Genomic DNA, 17,938 nt, shown 5'->3' on the forward strand with positions numbered 1-17,938 from the left:
TGACAAATTTTAGTGCCCGAACCAGCAAAGGGTGCCATGAGGAAAGAAGGTACAAAAAATTAATTTTAGAAAAGGTTGGCAAAATTTTTTCGAAGGCCAAACACTTCTGCTCCATATGGACTTCTATTGCAGAACCAACCACAAGCAAGGACAAATTAACAGGCGTGGCTTAACAGGCAATAAGATAGAAACAGTTACCCTTCCACCTCAGGGCTCTGCATCGCTCGCTAGGAAAAGCCGAGGTGCCCTAGTAGACTCTGCCTGGTACGGGATCTGTGGTTGAACAGAAGCCTTAGTCCACGCTTGTTTACCACAATGGCGACAGGTATGTGAAACAAATCTTTTCAACGTCGAGATCTGAGAAAGGTACTTACACAGCCTCCGGCAAGAATCTCTGCGGGAAGTGGGACTGAACCATCTTTGTGCATGAATTTATCCCTCACAAAATCATTTACCTTAAAAAAAAATATTGACAGAAGCTGATGAAAAATATAAAAAAAGGCATTAAACACATATAAACATAATAAATATACATTATTTCTTTCTGTCACTTTATTTTATTTTATTTAAAAAAATTTTTTTTAAAGATTTTATTTATTTATTATAGAGAGGGAAGACAGAGAGAGAGAGAGAGAGAGAGAGAGAGAGAGAGAAGGGAGAGGAGCAGGAATCCCATATGTGCCTTGACCAGGCAAGCCCAAGGTTTCGAACCGGCGACCTCAGTGTTCCAGGTCGACGCTTTATCCCACTGCGCCACCACAGGTCAGGCCTGTCACTTTATTAATCACAAACTAAACAAAGGATCTTAAAAGGGTTTAAGAAGTACTGTACTCTGAATAAAATATATGTAGTTTTTAAAAGGAAATAGGTACATATATATTAGGACTATATATTTTCCTGGTATTTCAGAGAGAAAAAAAATTAAAATATTGATGGTGTACAGGCCTAAAATTCAAATATATCCTGGAAATTACAATAGCATAAAGAGAAAGACATACCGACAACAGAAACAACATGAAAACATACACTTTATAATTTAAAAGCTGCTTTAAAGGGTTTGATTAAAAATCAGTTTCAAGTCTTCTAACAAGATTTCATCTAAAAACAGCACTCCTCATTGAGACAAATTTGGCTGAACAGATTTTTCAATTTAGTCGAATTCAGTATCTAAAAATTTGCTCAAGGATTCTCCAAGACTGTCAATTGCATTAATTAATTAATTCATAATAAGTCTCAAAATAGTATGTACTACAAGCAATTTTAAGGATCAATTACATGTTTTTGGAGAATATAAGCCAGAAAAGATTAGCTCCCCAAATTCATATAATACTCTGGTCAAAGAAGAATTTCAAGGCCCAAGGCTACACAGCCCAATCTAATCGTGGACGTTCACCTGGAGTCTTCTGCCCTTGGCGGTATAAAGGCAGCATCTCTCCGTCCCACAAACACTCACTGAGAACCCACCATCTGCCAGACAGGGGGCCAGACGCTGGAGGAACCACCTAACCAAGGACCAGCGTCAGCTAGAGCTCTGACCCCTCCGCATGTAGCTTTGGCAACTGCTTACAGAAAACACCCTAGAACAAAAAATGATCTGACTCTGAATTCTAGTTTTCCTACTCATAAATGATGTGAACACCAGTACATATTGAATACTTAAATCAGGGGTCCCCAAACTTTTTACACAGGGGGCCAGTTCACTGTCCCTCAGACCATTGGAGGGCCGGACTATAAAAAAAACTATGAACAAATCCCTATGCACACTGCACAGATCTTATTTTAAAGTAAAAAAACAGGCCCTGGCCGGTTGGCTCAGCGGTAGAGCATCGGCCTAGCGTGCGGAGGACCCGGGTTCGATTCCCGGCCAGGGCACACAGGAGAAGCGCCCATTTGCTTCTCCACCCCTCCGCCGCGCTTTCCTCTCTGTCTCTCTCTTCCCCTCCCGCAGCCGAGGCTCCATTGGAGCAAAGATGGCCCGGGCACTGGGGATGGCTCTGTGGCCTCTGCCTCAGGCACTAGAGTGGCTCTGGTCGCAACATGGCGACGCCCAGGTTGGGCAGAGCATCGCCCCCTGGTGGGCAGAGCATCGCCCCCTGGTGGGTGTGCCGGGTGGATCCTGGTCGGGCGCATGCGGGAGTCTGTCTGACTGTCTCTCCCTGTTTCCAGCTTCAGAAAAATGAGAAAAAAAAAAAAAAAGTAAAAAACAAAACGGGAACAAATATAACATTTAAAATAAAGAACAAGTAAACTTAAATCAACAAACTGACCAGTATTTCAATGGGAACTATGCTCCTCTCACTGACCACCAATGAAAGAGGTGCCCCTTCTGGGAAGTGCGGTGGGGGCCGGATAAATGGCCTCAGGGGGCCGCTTGTAGCCCGCGGGCTGTAGTTTGGGGACCCCTGACTTAAATCCTATGGGTCTCCCTTTCCTTGTCTGTAAACTGTGGTTCATACTTTACTTGAGGTTAAAACAACAGATAACGCATGGAAAGCACCTAATATGGTAGGTATGGAAACAAATTGGGCTGCTGCTGCCAGTACTACAACGATGATGACAATGGTGACTATGGCAGCAAGCACCAAAAGTCTCATGTGAGAGGGACTTAGATACACTGTCACATTTTGGGATGTTCAGTGTTAAAGGAGGGAAAATGAAAAGCTGTGTGTGATGAGTGCCCTATGTTCAAATTAGCGGCTCCGAGGAAACACAAACCTGCTGTTTCACATACGAATATCGACTAGAGTGTTGAGTAAGTGCAAACTCCTTTAATAGGAAGCATCAACTCAAAAGACTTACTGTAAGTTTTATGGCCTTCTCTGGGGCGACTCCCAATAACTGCGGCAACAGACCTAAAAAACAACAAAAAGTAGAAGAATGTTAAATAAATTAGCATTAACTAAACAAATTAACAGCTCTAAAGAAGGAATAACCGTCTAAAAACGGGCAATCTTTGCTGTAACTTTCTGCTATTACTTTTAATGAGAATACTCAAGATGGAATGTTCAAGTACTAATGTCTAACAGCCACATCAGGCCCAAGTCAATTCCCTCTCACATTCTGAATCATTTGCGCATTAGGCAAGTCAACAGTATTAGTGACATAGGAAATATTCCACAGCGAGTTTGCTCTTTTCTCTCCCGCCTTTTAAATGAATGAACTTTAGTGAATATATGTTTCTAACACTTTTCTCATCTCCTGCCCTGAATGCCACTCAACTATTCATTCATTTAGCAATGATGACTCAGCAACAAGCACAAAACATCTGATGGGTCTCAGATGGAAGGAGGGAGAGGCCTTTCTAAAAGTAAACACTGGGAAAACATTCCAGGAAGGGGGACAGGCCAAAGAGCAGAGTAGAAATAAACCTGGTGTACTCAAATGAGCGAGGACAGCAGTGTGCCACATCGCAGGAGGCGGGCCCAGGGAGGAGAGAACCACGTGGTGCAGCCGCATGGCATGGCAGGAGGCGGGCCCAGGGAGGAGAGAACCACGTGGTGCAGCCACATGGCAGGAGGCGGGCCCAGGGAGGGGAGAACCACGTGGTGCAGCTGCATGGCAGGAGGCGGGCCCAGGGAGGGAGGAACCACGTGCTGCAGCCGCATGGCGGGAGCGGGGCCCAGGGAGGGGAGAACCACGTGGTGCAGCTGCATGGCAGGAGGCGGGCCCAGGGAGGGGAGAACCACGTGGTGCAGCCGCATGGCAGGAGCGGGGCCCAGGGAGGGGAGAACCACGTGGTGCAGCTGCATTGCAGGAGGCGGGCCCAGGGAGGAGAGAACCACGTGGTGCAGCCGCATGGCAGGAGCGGGGCCCAGGGAGGGGAGAACCACGTGGTGCAGCCGCATGGCAGGAGGCGGGCCCAGGGAGGGGAGAACCACGTGGTGCAGCCGCATGGCAGGAGGCGGGCCCAGGGAAGAGAGAACCACGTGGTGCAGCCGCATGGCAGGAGGCGGGCCCAGGGAAGAGAGAACCACGTGGTGCAGCCGCATGGCAGGAGGCGGGCCCAGGGAGGGGAGAACCACGTGGTGCAGCCGCATGGCAGGAGCGGGGCCCAGGGAGGGGGGAACCACGTGGTGCAGCCGCATGGCAGGAGCGGGGCCCAGGGAGGGGAGAACCACGTGGTGCAGCCGCATGGCAGGAGGCGGGCCCAGGGAGGGAGGAACCACGTGCTGCAGCCGCATGGCGGGAGCGGGGCCCAGGGAGGAGAGAACCACGTGGTGCAGCTGCATCGCAGGAGGCGAGCCCAGGGAGGGGAGAACCACGTGGTGCAGCTGCATCGCAGGAGGCGGGCCCAGGGAGGAGAGAACCACGTGGTGCAGCCGCATTGCAGGAGGCGGGCCCAGGGAGGGGAGAACCACATGGTGCAGCCGCATCGCAGGAGGCGGGCCCAGGGAGGAGAGAACCACGTGGTGCAGCCGCATTGCAGGAGGCGGGCCCAGGGAGGGGAGAACCACATGGTGCAGCCGCATCGCAGGAGGCGGGCCCAGGGAGGAGAGAACCACGTGGTGCAGCCGCATCGCAGGAGGCGGGCCCAGGGAGGAGAGAACCACGTGGTGCAGCTGCATTGCAGGAGGCGGGCCCAGGGAGGGGAGAACCACATGGTGCAGCCGCATGGCAGGAGGCGGGCCCAGGGAGGAGAGAACCATGTGCTGCAGCCGCATCGCAGGAGGCGGGCCCAGGGAGGAGAGAACCATGTGCTGCAGCCGCATCGCAGGCGAGAATCCTAAACCTGGTATATTCTAAGTTAGATGAGAAGAGTAACTGGAGGGTTTGACCAAGGAAGAGGGTGATATGCTAATCTACATTTTTAAAAGCCACTTCAGCTGCTCTATAGAAATGAAATAGGCCACACTGATGTTGTGTGTGTGTGTGTGTGTGTGGTGTGTTGTGTGTGTCAGGAGAGGAGACTGTGAAAGAAAGAATAACTGGGTTTGACAGCTGTTGCTCAGTTTTTAGCACAACCTCCTGGGTGCAATGAGGAAGCCTGCCGGCAGTCAGGTGTGGAATGAAAAGTGACCAGCTCTGTTTTGGACACGTTGGGATGAGTGGGAATTCAGTAAGACTCAGAGCACAAGGGGAAGGCAGGGCCTTGGACAAGAAGGGACTGCTTCTAGGAAGGGCAGGTCCAGCGGTAGTGGACCTAATATCTGGACTAAAAAATGTTATCATTTGTCCTTTCTAAGAAAATAAAATCAAAGTCAGTAAACTTTTCTTGGAAACTCAAAGGAGGCTAACCCCAAGGAGCAGAATATATTGTTTCCGGCGTCATACTGCTGTCCCCGAGGGGCTGCATGGTACCTAAGAGTGCTTCATAGGTACAATTTTCTTTTTCTAGACAGGAAGGTCCACTGGCAGCCTCGGCTGCGAGACCAGCCTGCTCACATCGTCTTCCTGGAGCAGCCACCTGTGGCCAAGTCACTAGGTCGAGGGCCAGAAGATGTGCTTCTTTGATTAGCAGCTTTCAAACATAACGTGAGTTTCTGGTCAAGACCGATGAATCTGACAGCCCTGGGCCTCGTTCTCACATCACAGTAATCTGCTCCGGGAGGGAAGGCTCTGTCCCGAATGGCAGGACAGTGGAGACAGGTGCCAGGGGTCCTTGCTGTTTTCCTTGCTCTGCCGGGACCACTTCTCTGTGCTTGTGGCTCTACAGAAAGGGGGAAACTGCACAGACCAGGAGAGCCTCAGGTTGTAAGAAAAACAAGAGAAAGCTCATTGCATTGTGGTCCTAAATGGCCATGAGCACGCTGATACGAATGAAAATATTCTTTAAAAAACCCCAGCTAACATCATTTACTATGTGTGGGCCGCCAGTGTAAGCACTTTACTAACACCTCTGGTCCTCAGAACCACCTGCACAGAGGAAAGGGGGGACACAGAGACCCTGCTGATAAATGGCGAGACTGCGTTTCACACCTACGCCTTCATACTCAAGAACCTGTGCTTGTAGACAACACTCACCTGTAGCCTGTGCCTACTAAGCGAACCTGTCCCTGCCTCTCACACCCAGACTTGTTTGCTCACTTATATAACCTGCCTGGGTCCTGCTGTAAACATCGGGCTTTGCAACATCTCCTCTGGGCAGCCACGGTTTGAGGCCGCCTCACCCCCCAGGCCAGAGCTGACAGTCCTCCAAACCAGGGGAGACACCAGAAAGACGTGTGGCCAATGGCTTCGGCAACCAGGGCCCTATGCCCTATGCCCAAAGGGAAGCCAGTCAGTCGGGACCCTTCTTCCAGAGTGTGACAGAGTCCTCGGAGGTGAGAACCAGTGAGCACAGAGGCACAAACTGAGCAGATGCCACGTGGAGTGGGAAAAGCAGTCAGCTGAAGCCAGGTCTGTGCCAATGCCACAGGAAGGAGAAACCAGGAGTACAAAAAGGAAGTGGGCAGGCGGACTGAAGAGAATGTGGAACAAGGGAGTAAAGATGCCAGAGAGAGAGAGAGAGAGAGAGATTGAGAGAGAGAGAGAGAGAGAGAGAACACAGCCCATGAGAGGTACACAGGCAGGGCGCGGGCTTGACCGCCCCTGGTTCCACTCAGGCTAGGTTCCAATGGAGCCCGTGCCCTGGGATCCCAGCAGGACCTTTGCTTCTTCCTCTCCAGTGTGAACTCTTACACACTGGTTCCCAATGCTCTGGCAAACCTGAGGGGAGCTATGCTCTTCATAATCTAAATAAACCAAAGTAGCACAGAAAGCGTGGGTATGAAACCACGTGGGCAAAACCAGTGCTCTTCTTCAAAGTAGGCACTCTCTTCTCCTTAACTTCACTCTCTTATTAACATGGTACTTATACCACATAATATTAGACATGACAGCTCTAAGATAATAAGAAAGACTTTCTTACTACTTTATGAAAACACATTAATTTCTACTAGTAAAATGCAGGGATAAGCTGTTTAAACTGCTTCTTAACATTTACAATTTCCATTTTGCCCTCTGCATTTAGGTCAAGTGCCAAAATGTTTAGTTAAATATTTACTTGCTGGATGTATTTTTCTCATCATTAAATTGGAGACCAAAACCATGGATGGGTTGAAAGCACTGTGATTTAAATGATGATCTCTTGCCTCTATAACTACCGTGACAGTCTTTTTAAATGACTAATAAAAACCAAATGACTCAGTGTTCGACACAATCACTGCAGCCAGCCTTCTAAGCTATCGAGCTATTCTCATTATACAAGTCATAAGGCACTATGAACAGCAAAAACAAAACAAAATACAAAACAGAAAACCATGAATTTAAGACTAAACATGGGGCGGCAAATATTTATTTGTTCAGCAAACATTTACCAAATGCCTTCTGTGTGCTTGGCAGTGTGCGATGAACACAGTAAGATCTGCACCGTCCCCTGGAAAAGATCTCAGTTCAGAAGAACAGGAAAACCCAGGTGCCCGTGTGTGCCAGGAAAGGGACAAGCCACCCGGACACAGAGTGATAAGTGCCATGCCCTGGGACTTCAAAGTACTGTGGGAACACAAGAGAGAACCACTTGTTCTGCCTGCAGGAGGGAGAAAATCATCAAGGAGATATTTGACCTGGATCTTCAAGGATAAGCAGAGATTCACTTGGGAAAACAGACATGACTAGAATGGAGGGCAACACGGTCCAGGCAGAGGAAACAGTATATGTGAAAACTCTGAAGCTCGTGGCACATTCAGAACCAGGGCAAGCTCACTGGAGGCTGTGGTCAGATCACAGACCATGCACTAAGTCACAGCAGCAGGGATGACGACCACACGCAATATTGAGGGCACTTATTACATGCTAGGGTAGGCACTCCTCTCTGTGCTTTATGTGAATCAAAACACAACAATACATCGATACCCATAAATCAGTGCATGCTGTTTTGGCCCTATCAACAGATAAAGAAACTGAGGCAGACCAAAGAGGCTGCCCAAGATCACCCAGCTGTCGGAGGGATGGGGTTCAACCCAGGTGGTTGGCTGGCTGCAGGGGGCTCCCACCTGGTACACTGCACCGCTTCTCTCCCAGGCCACACTAAGACGCTTGGACCAAATTCTTTTTAAAGTAAAGAGTAAATTTCAAAAAGTAAAAAGTCCCAGAGGCAGGTGAAGGACAGACAGCTGGTAAGGGCAGAGACCCATGGCAGGGACACTAATTAGAAGGATGAAGGACTATAATCGGAGGCCTGGAGTTTTAGCAGATTAATTGAATAACTTCAACTCAGTAAGAATAAGTCGGCCTGACCAGGCGGTGGCGCAGTGGAGCGACGGACTGGATGCGGAGGACCCAGGTTCGAGACCCTGAGGTCTCCAGCTTGAGCACGGGCTCATCTGGTTTGAGCAAAAACCCACCAGCTTGAACCAAGGTCGCTAGCTCCAGCAAGGGGTTACTCAGTCTGCTGAAGGCCCACGGTCAAGGCATATATGAGAAAGCAATCAATGAACAACTAAGGTGTTGCAACGCGCAATGAAAAACTAATGATTGATGCTTCTCATCTCTCTCCATTCCTGTCTGTCTGTCCCTGTCTATCCCTCTCTCTGACTCACTCTCAATCTCTGTAAAAAAAAAAAAAAAAAAAAAAAAAAGAATAAATCGAAGTGCAAATCCATTCCCCAGACCTGGGCCAGAGGCTGGCACTCGGGGTTACTGGATTAGTACCATTCTTGCGGTATGTGCCCTGGCTCTCCAGGGAAGCAAAGGTAGCTGTGGATGATGGCCTGAGTGCGTCCACAAATGTGGACCCTGCCACCATTCATCCTGGGTTAATGCCCTTGAGGATGGGTCACAATCTGTGGGACAATGAAAAGTCACAGAGGTGGGGATTCCAATCACTTGCCTGGTTCCCTGACTTCAGAGGGGGAGGCGGAACATGCCTGAAACAGCCAGTCTGGAGAAGGTGCCTCAACGCGATCACACTGAAGTCTACAGCACATGTATGTTTGACATCTGGGCAACTCAGCAGAAAAATTGGGCTTCTAATATAAGATGTTTCTGTTGGATTCTGGAAATTCATTTTAACCATTAAAAATGGAGAATGGATGTGTGTGTTGTTTCTGACTTCTCAAAACAGCAGTCTGTTTTCCAACTGCCTCGAGTGAAATTTATTAGTGTGGTTAGTTTTCTAATCTGCTCACTCTAGTTCCGCTCCATCAGCACATGTGGCAATGCTTCCTTGGCAAACTTTACCAGAGGGCTGCTAATGCGAGAAAAGATTTACAAGGTACAATATTAATACAGTATTTCGTCTTCAAATTTCATGGGGTTGAGATATAAATCACACTATCCCCTCTGACTCCAGTCCCTTGTGCAACCCAAGGAGAACTGAGCTCAAGGTGTGGGGACTAAGCCCACATCAGGAACCTCCGACTTAGCGTCACATAGCAACTCAAAACAGCAGTGTGCTGGATCAGAATACTGTGCTAGTGTTTACTTAAAACCTTTTAAGAAAAATATTCTAGAATCTCAGAGTTGAGAGATACAGTGGTACCTTGAGATATGAATTTAATTCGTTCTGTAACTGAGCTCATAAGTCAGTCAACTCGTAAATCAAACTGCTGATACTGGACCCGTGCGCCAACTAGCGGCAGCTTCCTGAATCACGACTCATATCTCGGAATTTCGCTCGGATCTCGAACAAAAATATGAACCGAGTCGCAGCTCGTATCTTAAAAAAATGTCGGTCTGCTCGTATCTCAAGGTACCACTGTACTATGAAAGAAACTCAGTAACAAAGCTGGCCTAATTAAAACTTAATTTTCTATTTTCAATGGCTTGCAGCAAAATGGTTTGGAGCACAGGCTCAGGAGGCAGCCGGACCTGGTCTGCACCTCTTGGTTCGCACCTCTGCCCAGTGATCAGTCTTGTCGAGTGATTTTGGGGATGTTATTCTTTGAACGCTAGGGTCTTCACTGATAAACCAAGGATGCTAATTATAACTTATTGGTTTATTGTGACAACTGTATGAATAAATGTATATAAAGAGCCAGGCACTGTTCAAAACCTGAATTATATATTATATATAAATGTTTCCTTCTGTTTATCTGTTCAGGGTATATCCCTGCTTCTCTTCTTGCTTACAGGAGGCAATGCAGTCTGAATAATGTTCCCAGTCCAGAATCAGGTATGGGGTGCAGATGGTCCCTGACTTAGGACTTTACTGTGCAGGGAAAGCGATGCACAGTCAGTAGAAACCAGTGAGGCTCAGCTATGATGTTTGATAGGTGAGGAGTATGAAATGCATTTTTGACTTACGATATATTCAACGTATGATGGCTTTATTGGGCTGTAACCCCACTGTAAGTCAAGGAGCATCTGTATAATGCTGCTCCCATGGCATTATTTTTTTTTCTTCTTCTTCTTTTTTGTATTTTTCTGAAGCTGGAAACGGGAAGGCAGTCAGGCAGACTCCCGCATGTGCCCGACCGGGATCCACCTGGCACGCCCACCAGGGGGCGATGCTCTGCCCATCTTGGACATCGCTTTGTTGCAACCAGAGCCATTCTAGCACCTGAGGCAGAGGCCACAGAGCCATCCTCAGCGCCTGGGCCAACTTTGCTCCAATGGAGCCTTGGCTGCGGGAGGGGAAGAGAGAGACAGAGAGGAAGGAGAGGGGGAGGGGTGGAGAAGCAGATGGGCGCCTCTCCTGTGTGCCCTGGCCAGGAATCGAACCCGGGACTCCCGCACGCCAGGCCGACGCTCTACCACTCAGCCAACTGGCCGGGGCCTCCCATGGCATTAATCCCATCCTGAGAGGAGCTGTCCACAGGCACATCTGTGGGGGCACATCTGGTCTGATAGTGTCTAGTGGCTCTGCTTACTTCAGGCAAAGATAAAAAAGTAGCACAGACACAATACACCTTCAACTACGGTTTAAAGTTAAAATAAAATGTTTCCATTAAGAATGTAAACATTTCTTAATCTCTGATGCTAAACAACATTTTCCAATGTAATTTTTACTGCAAGACAGAAGAGCCAGGTGATTAAGAGCAGGGAGTCTGGAGCCGGCTGCTGCCTGTGAATTCTGACTCTTATTCATTAGCTGCGCAACTGTGGGCAAGTTAGCCAATCTCTTTGTATCTTAGTTTCCACATCTGTAAAATGGGGATAAACACAGAACCATCTCACAGGGTAGGTTTTAAAGATGAAACGAAGCCCTCAGAACTGTGCTAAGTACAGAGAAAGTACCACAGAGTGGTTTTCTTCTGTTGTTTATTTTTATCTTCATCAACATCACCATCGTCATTCACTATCCTCCTCTCCCTCATGGAGACTGGAAGCTACAGAGGCTGAGCAGCTTGTCCCAAGTCACGATCTGGTGAGTAGGCGGTGGCCTTCGGAGTTGATTTCAGGTCCAATACTCTGCTCAAACCAGGGCTCCGTGCGCCGTCACGGTTGGCTTTTCCCTGTTCACTCCAGTGGACTGACTGTTCTCACTCCCTTCTCCGCTCCACAAAGGCGTATCTTCCAACCCAGGCTGCTCCAAAGCTTCTCTCTGGGTTGGCACCCTGGACTGATTGACTCTTTCACACACAAAAGGACGGCGGCTCCGTGCGACCACCCACAGCACGCCTCCATCTCTCTCTCTCTCTCTCCAGGTCATCAGTATTAGGCTCTTTAAAACATGGAGGCCAGGAATGGCAGAGCCAAGCTGCAGGCTACGACCTGGTAAACAAGTGAGAGTCGGGCCGAGGTACGGGGCACAGGCTCAGAGAGAGCAGCAGCCCGGGAGCCAGGGGACGGTCCACAGACCACCGTGATCACAGTGCAGCACGTGTGCCGTCCCAAAGGGCCACGCAACCCAGGACAAGCAGGAGCACAGAGGTCGAGGGACCACAACAGGAAAGGAACTCCCTAACCGATGCAGCACTCATGTCTCAGGTCAGACAAAAACAAGTTCAGGCCCTGGCTGGTTGGCTCAGTGGTAGAGTGTCGGCCTGGCGTGCGGAAGTCCCAGGTTTGATTCCCAGCCGGGGCACATTAGAGAAGCGCCCATCTGCTTCTCCACCCCTCCCCCTCTCCTTCCTCTCTGTCTCTCTCTTCCCCTCCCGCAGCCGAGGCTCCATTGGAGCAAAGATGGCCCGGGCGCTGGGGATGGCTCCTTGGCCTCTGCCTCAGGCGCTAGAGTGGCTCTGGTCGCAGCATAGCAACGCTCCGGAGGGGCAGAGCATCGCCCCCTGGTGGGCAGAGCTTCGCCCCTGGTGGGCGTGCCGGGTGGATCCCGGTCGGGCGCATGCGGGAGTCGGTCTGTCTCTCCCCGTTTCCAGCTTCAGAAAAATACAAAAAACAAACAAACAAACAAACAAAAACAAGTTCAGGAGTGGCCAGCCCCTGAGAAAGGGAGCTTAGACCAGTGGACCCAACCCCCGGGCCATGGACCAGTACCGGTCCCTGGGCCATTTGGTACCAGTCCACAGAGAAAGAATAAATAACTTACATTATTTCCTTTTTATTTATATTTAAGTCTGAACGATGTTTTATTTTTTAAAAATGATCAGATTTCCTCTGTTACATCCATCTAAGACTCACTCTTGACGCTTGTCTCGAAAGTTCAACAATTATATTAAAAAATACCACAGTTTTTACGCCAGTCGCATAATTTTATTTTGTGCATTTATCTGTCCCACCCTAAAGGCCGGTCCGTGAAAATATTTTCTGACATTAAACCGGTCCACGGCCCAAAAAAGGTTGGGGACCACTGGCTTAGAGCATCTAAAGTAGGGCAGAAGGCATTCAGGACGGAGACCAGCGGCAGAGTTTGGTAGGGAAATTAGAGCAGGAGAGACCCTTATTCCTGCAGCTAAAGCCACATCCAGCACTTTGTGTGTTATCTAGTTTCAACCCAGAGGCAACGCCTCTGATGTGGAATTCTTACCCTCCTGACCTCACCATCAGGGTCGCTACACTCACCCGCGTCTTCACGGAGAGCCCTCCTGGTTTTCAACATCAGATTAACCTTCATTCTGGAGCTATCAGCACTCGGCGTGCCCGGCCTCACAGCTTTTATTCCTGCCCCTGTTTCCGTGGCCTTCTCTCTTCACTTGCTCCAGCATTCTTTCTGCCCTCCGCCTCCTCCCACTTGTCTGTCCGCTGGGGACTCAGATTGCCCCGGCCAGGAGGCTTTCCCTCCCTCCCAGCACACTATCCCCTTACAGCCCTCACTGCAACCCAGTTCTCCACCCCAGGGGCCTATGGTGCAGCTGGGGAATGGCGGGGGGCAGGGGGCAAAATGGCAGATACTGAGATTTAAATGCTTGTTTATCTGGGTTAAATTTTTTACCCAAAACGGTTGAGAGCCATCTGTTAACTATGGCTCAGGATGCCTCTGGGAGGTGAGTGGTAAAGCACGATTGTGGTCTGGAAAAAGGTGAGTTTCTTCGATGCCTCCTCTATGTGGGGGCGTCCTAGACGTGCTCAGAAAGAAGGCTCAGACCCTCCTCTTCGGTTTTACTGTGACTACAGCAACTTCCAGAGTCCTGGTTATCTTTCTCTTCTATTTAAATTATTTCCTTGGTGCTGAGGTTTAAATCTTCCCCTTGTTCTGGTCTGAGCAATGGCAGCAGCTAGTTATAAATTATCATTCTTGAGATCTGGAGCTAATTTGTTCATTAATCTCTTCTCCAGGCTACATCTAGTTCCTTTCCCAATTTCTTGTCACCTTTCCCAATTTTCTAAGCTCACCATTGTTCTCATCTAGCCCTCTCAAGCCTCAGCCAATGCTCCGACCCACCCTAGTCTGAGTGTTACCTCATTCCCCCACTTAAAGGCCCTGGGCCAGTTCAGCCAGCTCACCGTTGATTTCAGGAGATTTGATGACCCAGCTCAGGCAATGCTGAAGTCTTTTGTTTCTGTTTGGTCTCCAATGACCAAATACCTGCCTTTTGATCTTTTCACAGCTTATACCCTCAAAGAAATGTGCAGAGATTGGCCAACGAGACAAAACTCAAACCAATCCATTCTACACTCATGAGGAGCTTTGGTGGTCATACATGGACACCTATGACTCAGTGGAGCTCACCAATTCACTGTTGTTTGTTCCAAGATGCATGGGGCTTTAAGTGATGCAAAACACAAACTCCAATCTTTTTATTTTGGTGCTAGAATTTTAAAACTTATTTTTATCTCTAAGAATTAGGGAAGAAGGAATCTCACTGTGGATCATATAAGTTGGATATTCCCTTCTACAGAACCATTAACTACAACAAGAGACTTGGCAGAAGAGAGCTGTCTAACAAACTTCCTTCTAGCATGCACACATATCAACAACTTCCTGAGATATCACTGCGATGTCCTCTAGATGTCACCTTGAGAACATTCCAGGATGGAAGATGACTGCTTTTATACCACACAGACAACCTATAAAACAGACTCATTTAAAACTTTGCAAGCCTAGAGCAATGGGCTTATTAATAAGACCTTTTTTTTTTTTTTGCCAACTATTTCAAAGATAAAGTAGTGTTCCAAATTAAATTTAATTCATAAAATAATCAAAATTCTCTTTCTGGCAGATTTTCTTTATGGCTTCTCCCTCTAAAAGAGACAAAAATCAAAGTCTTCCTTTAAAAAGTATTTCTCATGGATCCTGATTTCCTGTTGAATCCACCTTTCTCCCCAAGGTCCTCCCCAAAACCTTTTCCAATTTCTAAGGCATCTCATCCTATTACCTAAATAAAGTGTCTAAGGGAGGGGAAAGTAAAGCTTAGAGGCAGAAATTAGTTATTCCTGGAACGTTAAGAGCATTTAATTATGGATGATTACCCAAATCAATTGTTTTTCTTTAATATGCCAAGTCTAGAGCAAGCCAATAACTGACTCATTTGGTCATGTGATTCATTCAAACTAAATGAGCTGCCAGGTAATTCATTAAGAATTTTAAACACCTGAGTGCATTAACTCAATCCAAAAACTGGAGAGAAAACAGAAAGATTTACAAGTGACTTCAGAGAGCTAGGGATTATCTCAGGTACTATTTTGCTTTATACAGATAGACTCAGCCTAAGGGCCTGATCCTCAAAAATAATAGAAAAACCTAGGGAAATCAATCACTTTTAGTAGTTTGTATTTGTAAGGCCAGTGGCTGTGGCTATGCAGATGCAGGTTCTCACTAGATTCGGGCAGATGGTACAGGAACTGTGGAGCCAGAAGATGGTGGGCCGTTTCATTTATTAGAGTCTCATAACAGCCCAAGAACAAACAGGCAGGGAAGACCGCTTCCCTCTCCGTCTCTGGACTCACCCGGCCTCACAGGCCCCCACGAGCCTCAGCACTCCCCAGCCAGACAGGCCTGCCAAAATCTCAGGGCTCCCAAGCCCTCAGCACTCCCTTACTCTCTCTCTCTCTGGACTCCCTAGCAAAAACAGGCTGGGAGAAAAAAAACCCTTCTCCAGCACACAATAGTAAATAAACAATGGCCTCTCCCAAGCAGGAACACAGTCTGCAATTTGCAATCTGCCACCCTGAGGGCAAGCACCCGCAGCCTTCCACAGACTATATACACAGGGTGCTGCCCCACGCCAAGTGAGCAAACCTAAACACACTTGTTTACTCAACAGTATTATAGAGAAGGTGTGCAGAGTCAATCTCAGGATTTCTAAGGGGAGCTTTACTAACAACCAAAACTTAGCCCCACCTCTACCCCCATAAGAGACCAAGAAAAAGCAATATGAAGAATAAGACCTAACCAACCCACAATACTAAAATTCCAGGTGACACTCTTGAGGCACAGGACTCGAGGTCTACCGAAGACCAAAGCTCACAATCCTGTGCTGGGTTATTGGTCTCCTTTGGACTAAAAGGCACGGTTCAAACGAGCCCGCATTATGCCTGGGTAACTTCCAGGAGGCCGTGTGCAACTAGATGTTGGCTGGCCACTGCCCGAGAAAGGAAAGAAAAACGACCCTTGGTAGAGCGCTGAGCAAGTTCTTTAAAAATAACCTTCACTTTCATAGTTTCACGAGAACTTACTTCTAAATACAAAAACAGCTTTCCTTTAGAGAGCTGTCTTCTTTTTAGAAGAGAGAGGAAAAGAGATGCTTATTAACCCTCTAATGAGAATACATGCTGCAAACACCTTCTTTCAAGGCCAATTGCCAACTTTTCCCCCAAAATATACATAATGATAATGTTAAAACAGGGAAGGGTCCTGACCTGTGGTGGCGCAGTAGATAAAGTGTCGACCTGGAAATGCTGAGGTCACTGGTTGGAAACCCCAGGCTTGCCCAGTCAAGGCACATACGAGAAGCAACTACTATGAGTTGATGCTTCCTGTTCCTCCTTCCCTTCCTTCTTTCTCTCTCTCCTCTCTAAAAAAAATCAATAAATAAAATCTTAAAAAAAAATCAATAAATAAAATAGGGAAGGGACCTTACTTAAGCAACATTCCCAGATTATATTATTCAGGAAATATAAGTAGTTAGACATGTCTTGATGCAGAAAATTACATGTTAAGCAAAATTCTAGAATAGGAAAAAGTATGTTCAATATTTCAAAATATGTTTATTAATTAGAGATGTACTCTGACACCTTCTCAAATATTGCTAGGTGAAGCGTTAACAGCAGCAAGTTTAAATTCTCAAAATTGAAACTTAACAGTTTTCCCCAGGAATAATAAAGATTTTAAACAATGAAATTATATTTAATGAGAAATTTGTAGTCAGAGAATCACAGATAAGGTGTTTTATATCTTGACTGCATACACAAAGGTTAGAATACTGATTCTCAGAAATACTTCGAGGCTTTTTTGTTTCTATTATAATTTTTTGCTAGCTCTGATGGTTTCCCATTGTCATCACATCTTACTCGAGCCTGATGAGAAGCATTTACACACATGCATTTATATACAATTACTAATTAACAATTGTGTGCAAGTCACTAAAGGGAACTGGTCCCCAACTAATCAAGAATAAGTCATTTATGAAGCAAGGCTGTAAATCATTGTTTTAAGCCTGAACTGTCAATCACATTTTTGCTTTCCAGATCCAAATTATAGAACAGAGCTAAACAAAGTTTTATAGTAATTTTTTTGTTTTAAAATCATCTACTAGAAAAAAGAAAAAACAAAAAAGAAATCGGGGAGAAATGAACATAGGTGACTTCCAGAACTTACCTTCTTATATTCACACTCTACTTATCTTCTGACAGAGAACTCCTTAGGGGTCAGGTATTCAAAACAGGTTAGACCAATGGCTATTTCTAAACCCAGGACAGAGGAAGGGACGGGACAGGAGCACTGCCTCTCTGGTAGAGTGAGCCTCCACCTCTACAGAATAGGCCATTCACTCCTTCTTCCCGGAGGAGTACACAGTCACTCCTGTCTCACAGATGTAATAACTCCAGTAGCAAGAGTCTGTGGGCTGGCCCATGTTAGCACAGCATTCAGTACTCAGGTATGCTTTAGGCTGTTCTGGCCATGGGGTCAAGAGGACAGGTCAAGGAAAGAAATCCAGATGCAACCCAGAGTCAAGACCTGCCAGGTGTGGTCAAAGAGCTTGAATCAGAAGGGGACTCCAAATTAAAAACAAACCAGGGGAACACAAGGACATAAAAGACAGTCAGCAGGATACAAAATAGCTCTCACTGTTCTAAAGTCACCCTTGACATTTAATCTTATACTAGGAAAGCCCATGAAAGTAGTCTGTGAAGCAACCCCAAGGCTCAGACATCTGTCCGACTGAGGTATAAGCTCTACCTCCAGAAAACAACCCAGTGAACAGGGACGGTGGTCACCTTCGCCTGAACCACTGTGAAGCAGGAACTGTGACATTAACCTTGTACTACTTGGGAGACTTTTCATTTGCCAGGTTTGTTGTCACCAGGAGGAAAAGTATTTCAAATGGGAGGCAGTGACCCTGTAAGGGTCATCATCAATCACCTGGGGTCAAAGACCTTCCCGATTGTCAGAAGAGGCAGGGGTGAGGGGAAGAGGGCAAAGAAAAGATCAAAAGGCCTTTGATGGGGGTTATCTACTACACAA

At 47.2% G+C, this 17,938-nt stretch overlaps 1 protein-coding gene across 1 annotated transcript in view; it reads right to left on the bottom strand.

The window, feature by feature from the left end:
* The window catches only part of SLC25A13 (solute carrier family 25 member 13), a 192,660-nt gene that overhangs the window by 53,816 nt on the left and 120,906 nt on the right, over positions 1–17,938 (bottom strand). The window contains exons 12-13 of the mRNA XM_066238405.1: positions 2,800–2,852; positions 375–455 (exon numbers count right to left, since the gene is read on the bottom strand). Of these exons, the coding sequence (XP_066094502.1) occupies positions 375–455; positions 2,800–2,852 (134 nt within the window). The remainder of the gene's footprint in view (positions 1–374; positions 456–2,799; positions 2,853–17,938) is intronic.

The sequence above is a fragment of the Saccopteryx bilineata genome, chromosome 7, assembly GCF_036850765.1.
Source record: "Saccopteryx bilineata isolate mSacBil1 chromosome 7, mSacBil1_pri_phased_curated, whole genome shotgun sequence".
NCBI classification, from domain to species: domain Eukaryota; kingdom Metazoa; phylum Chordata; class Mammalia; order Chiroptera; family Emballonuridae; genus Saccopteryx; species Saccopteryx bilineata.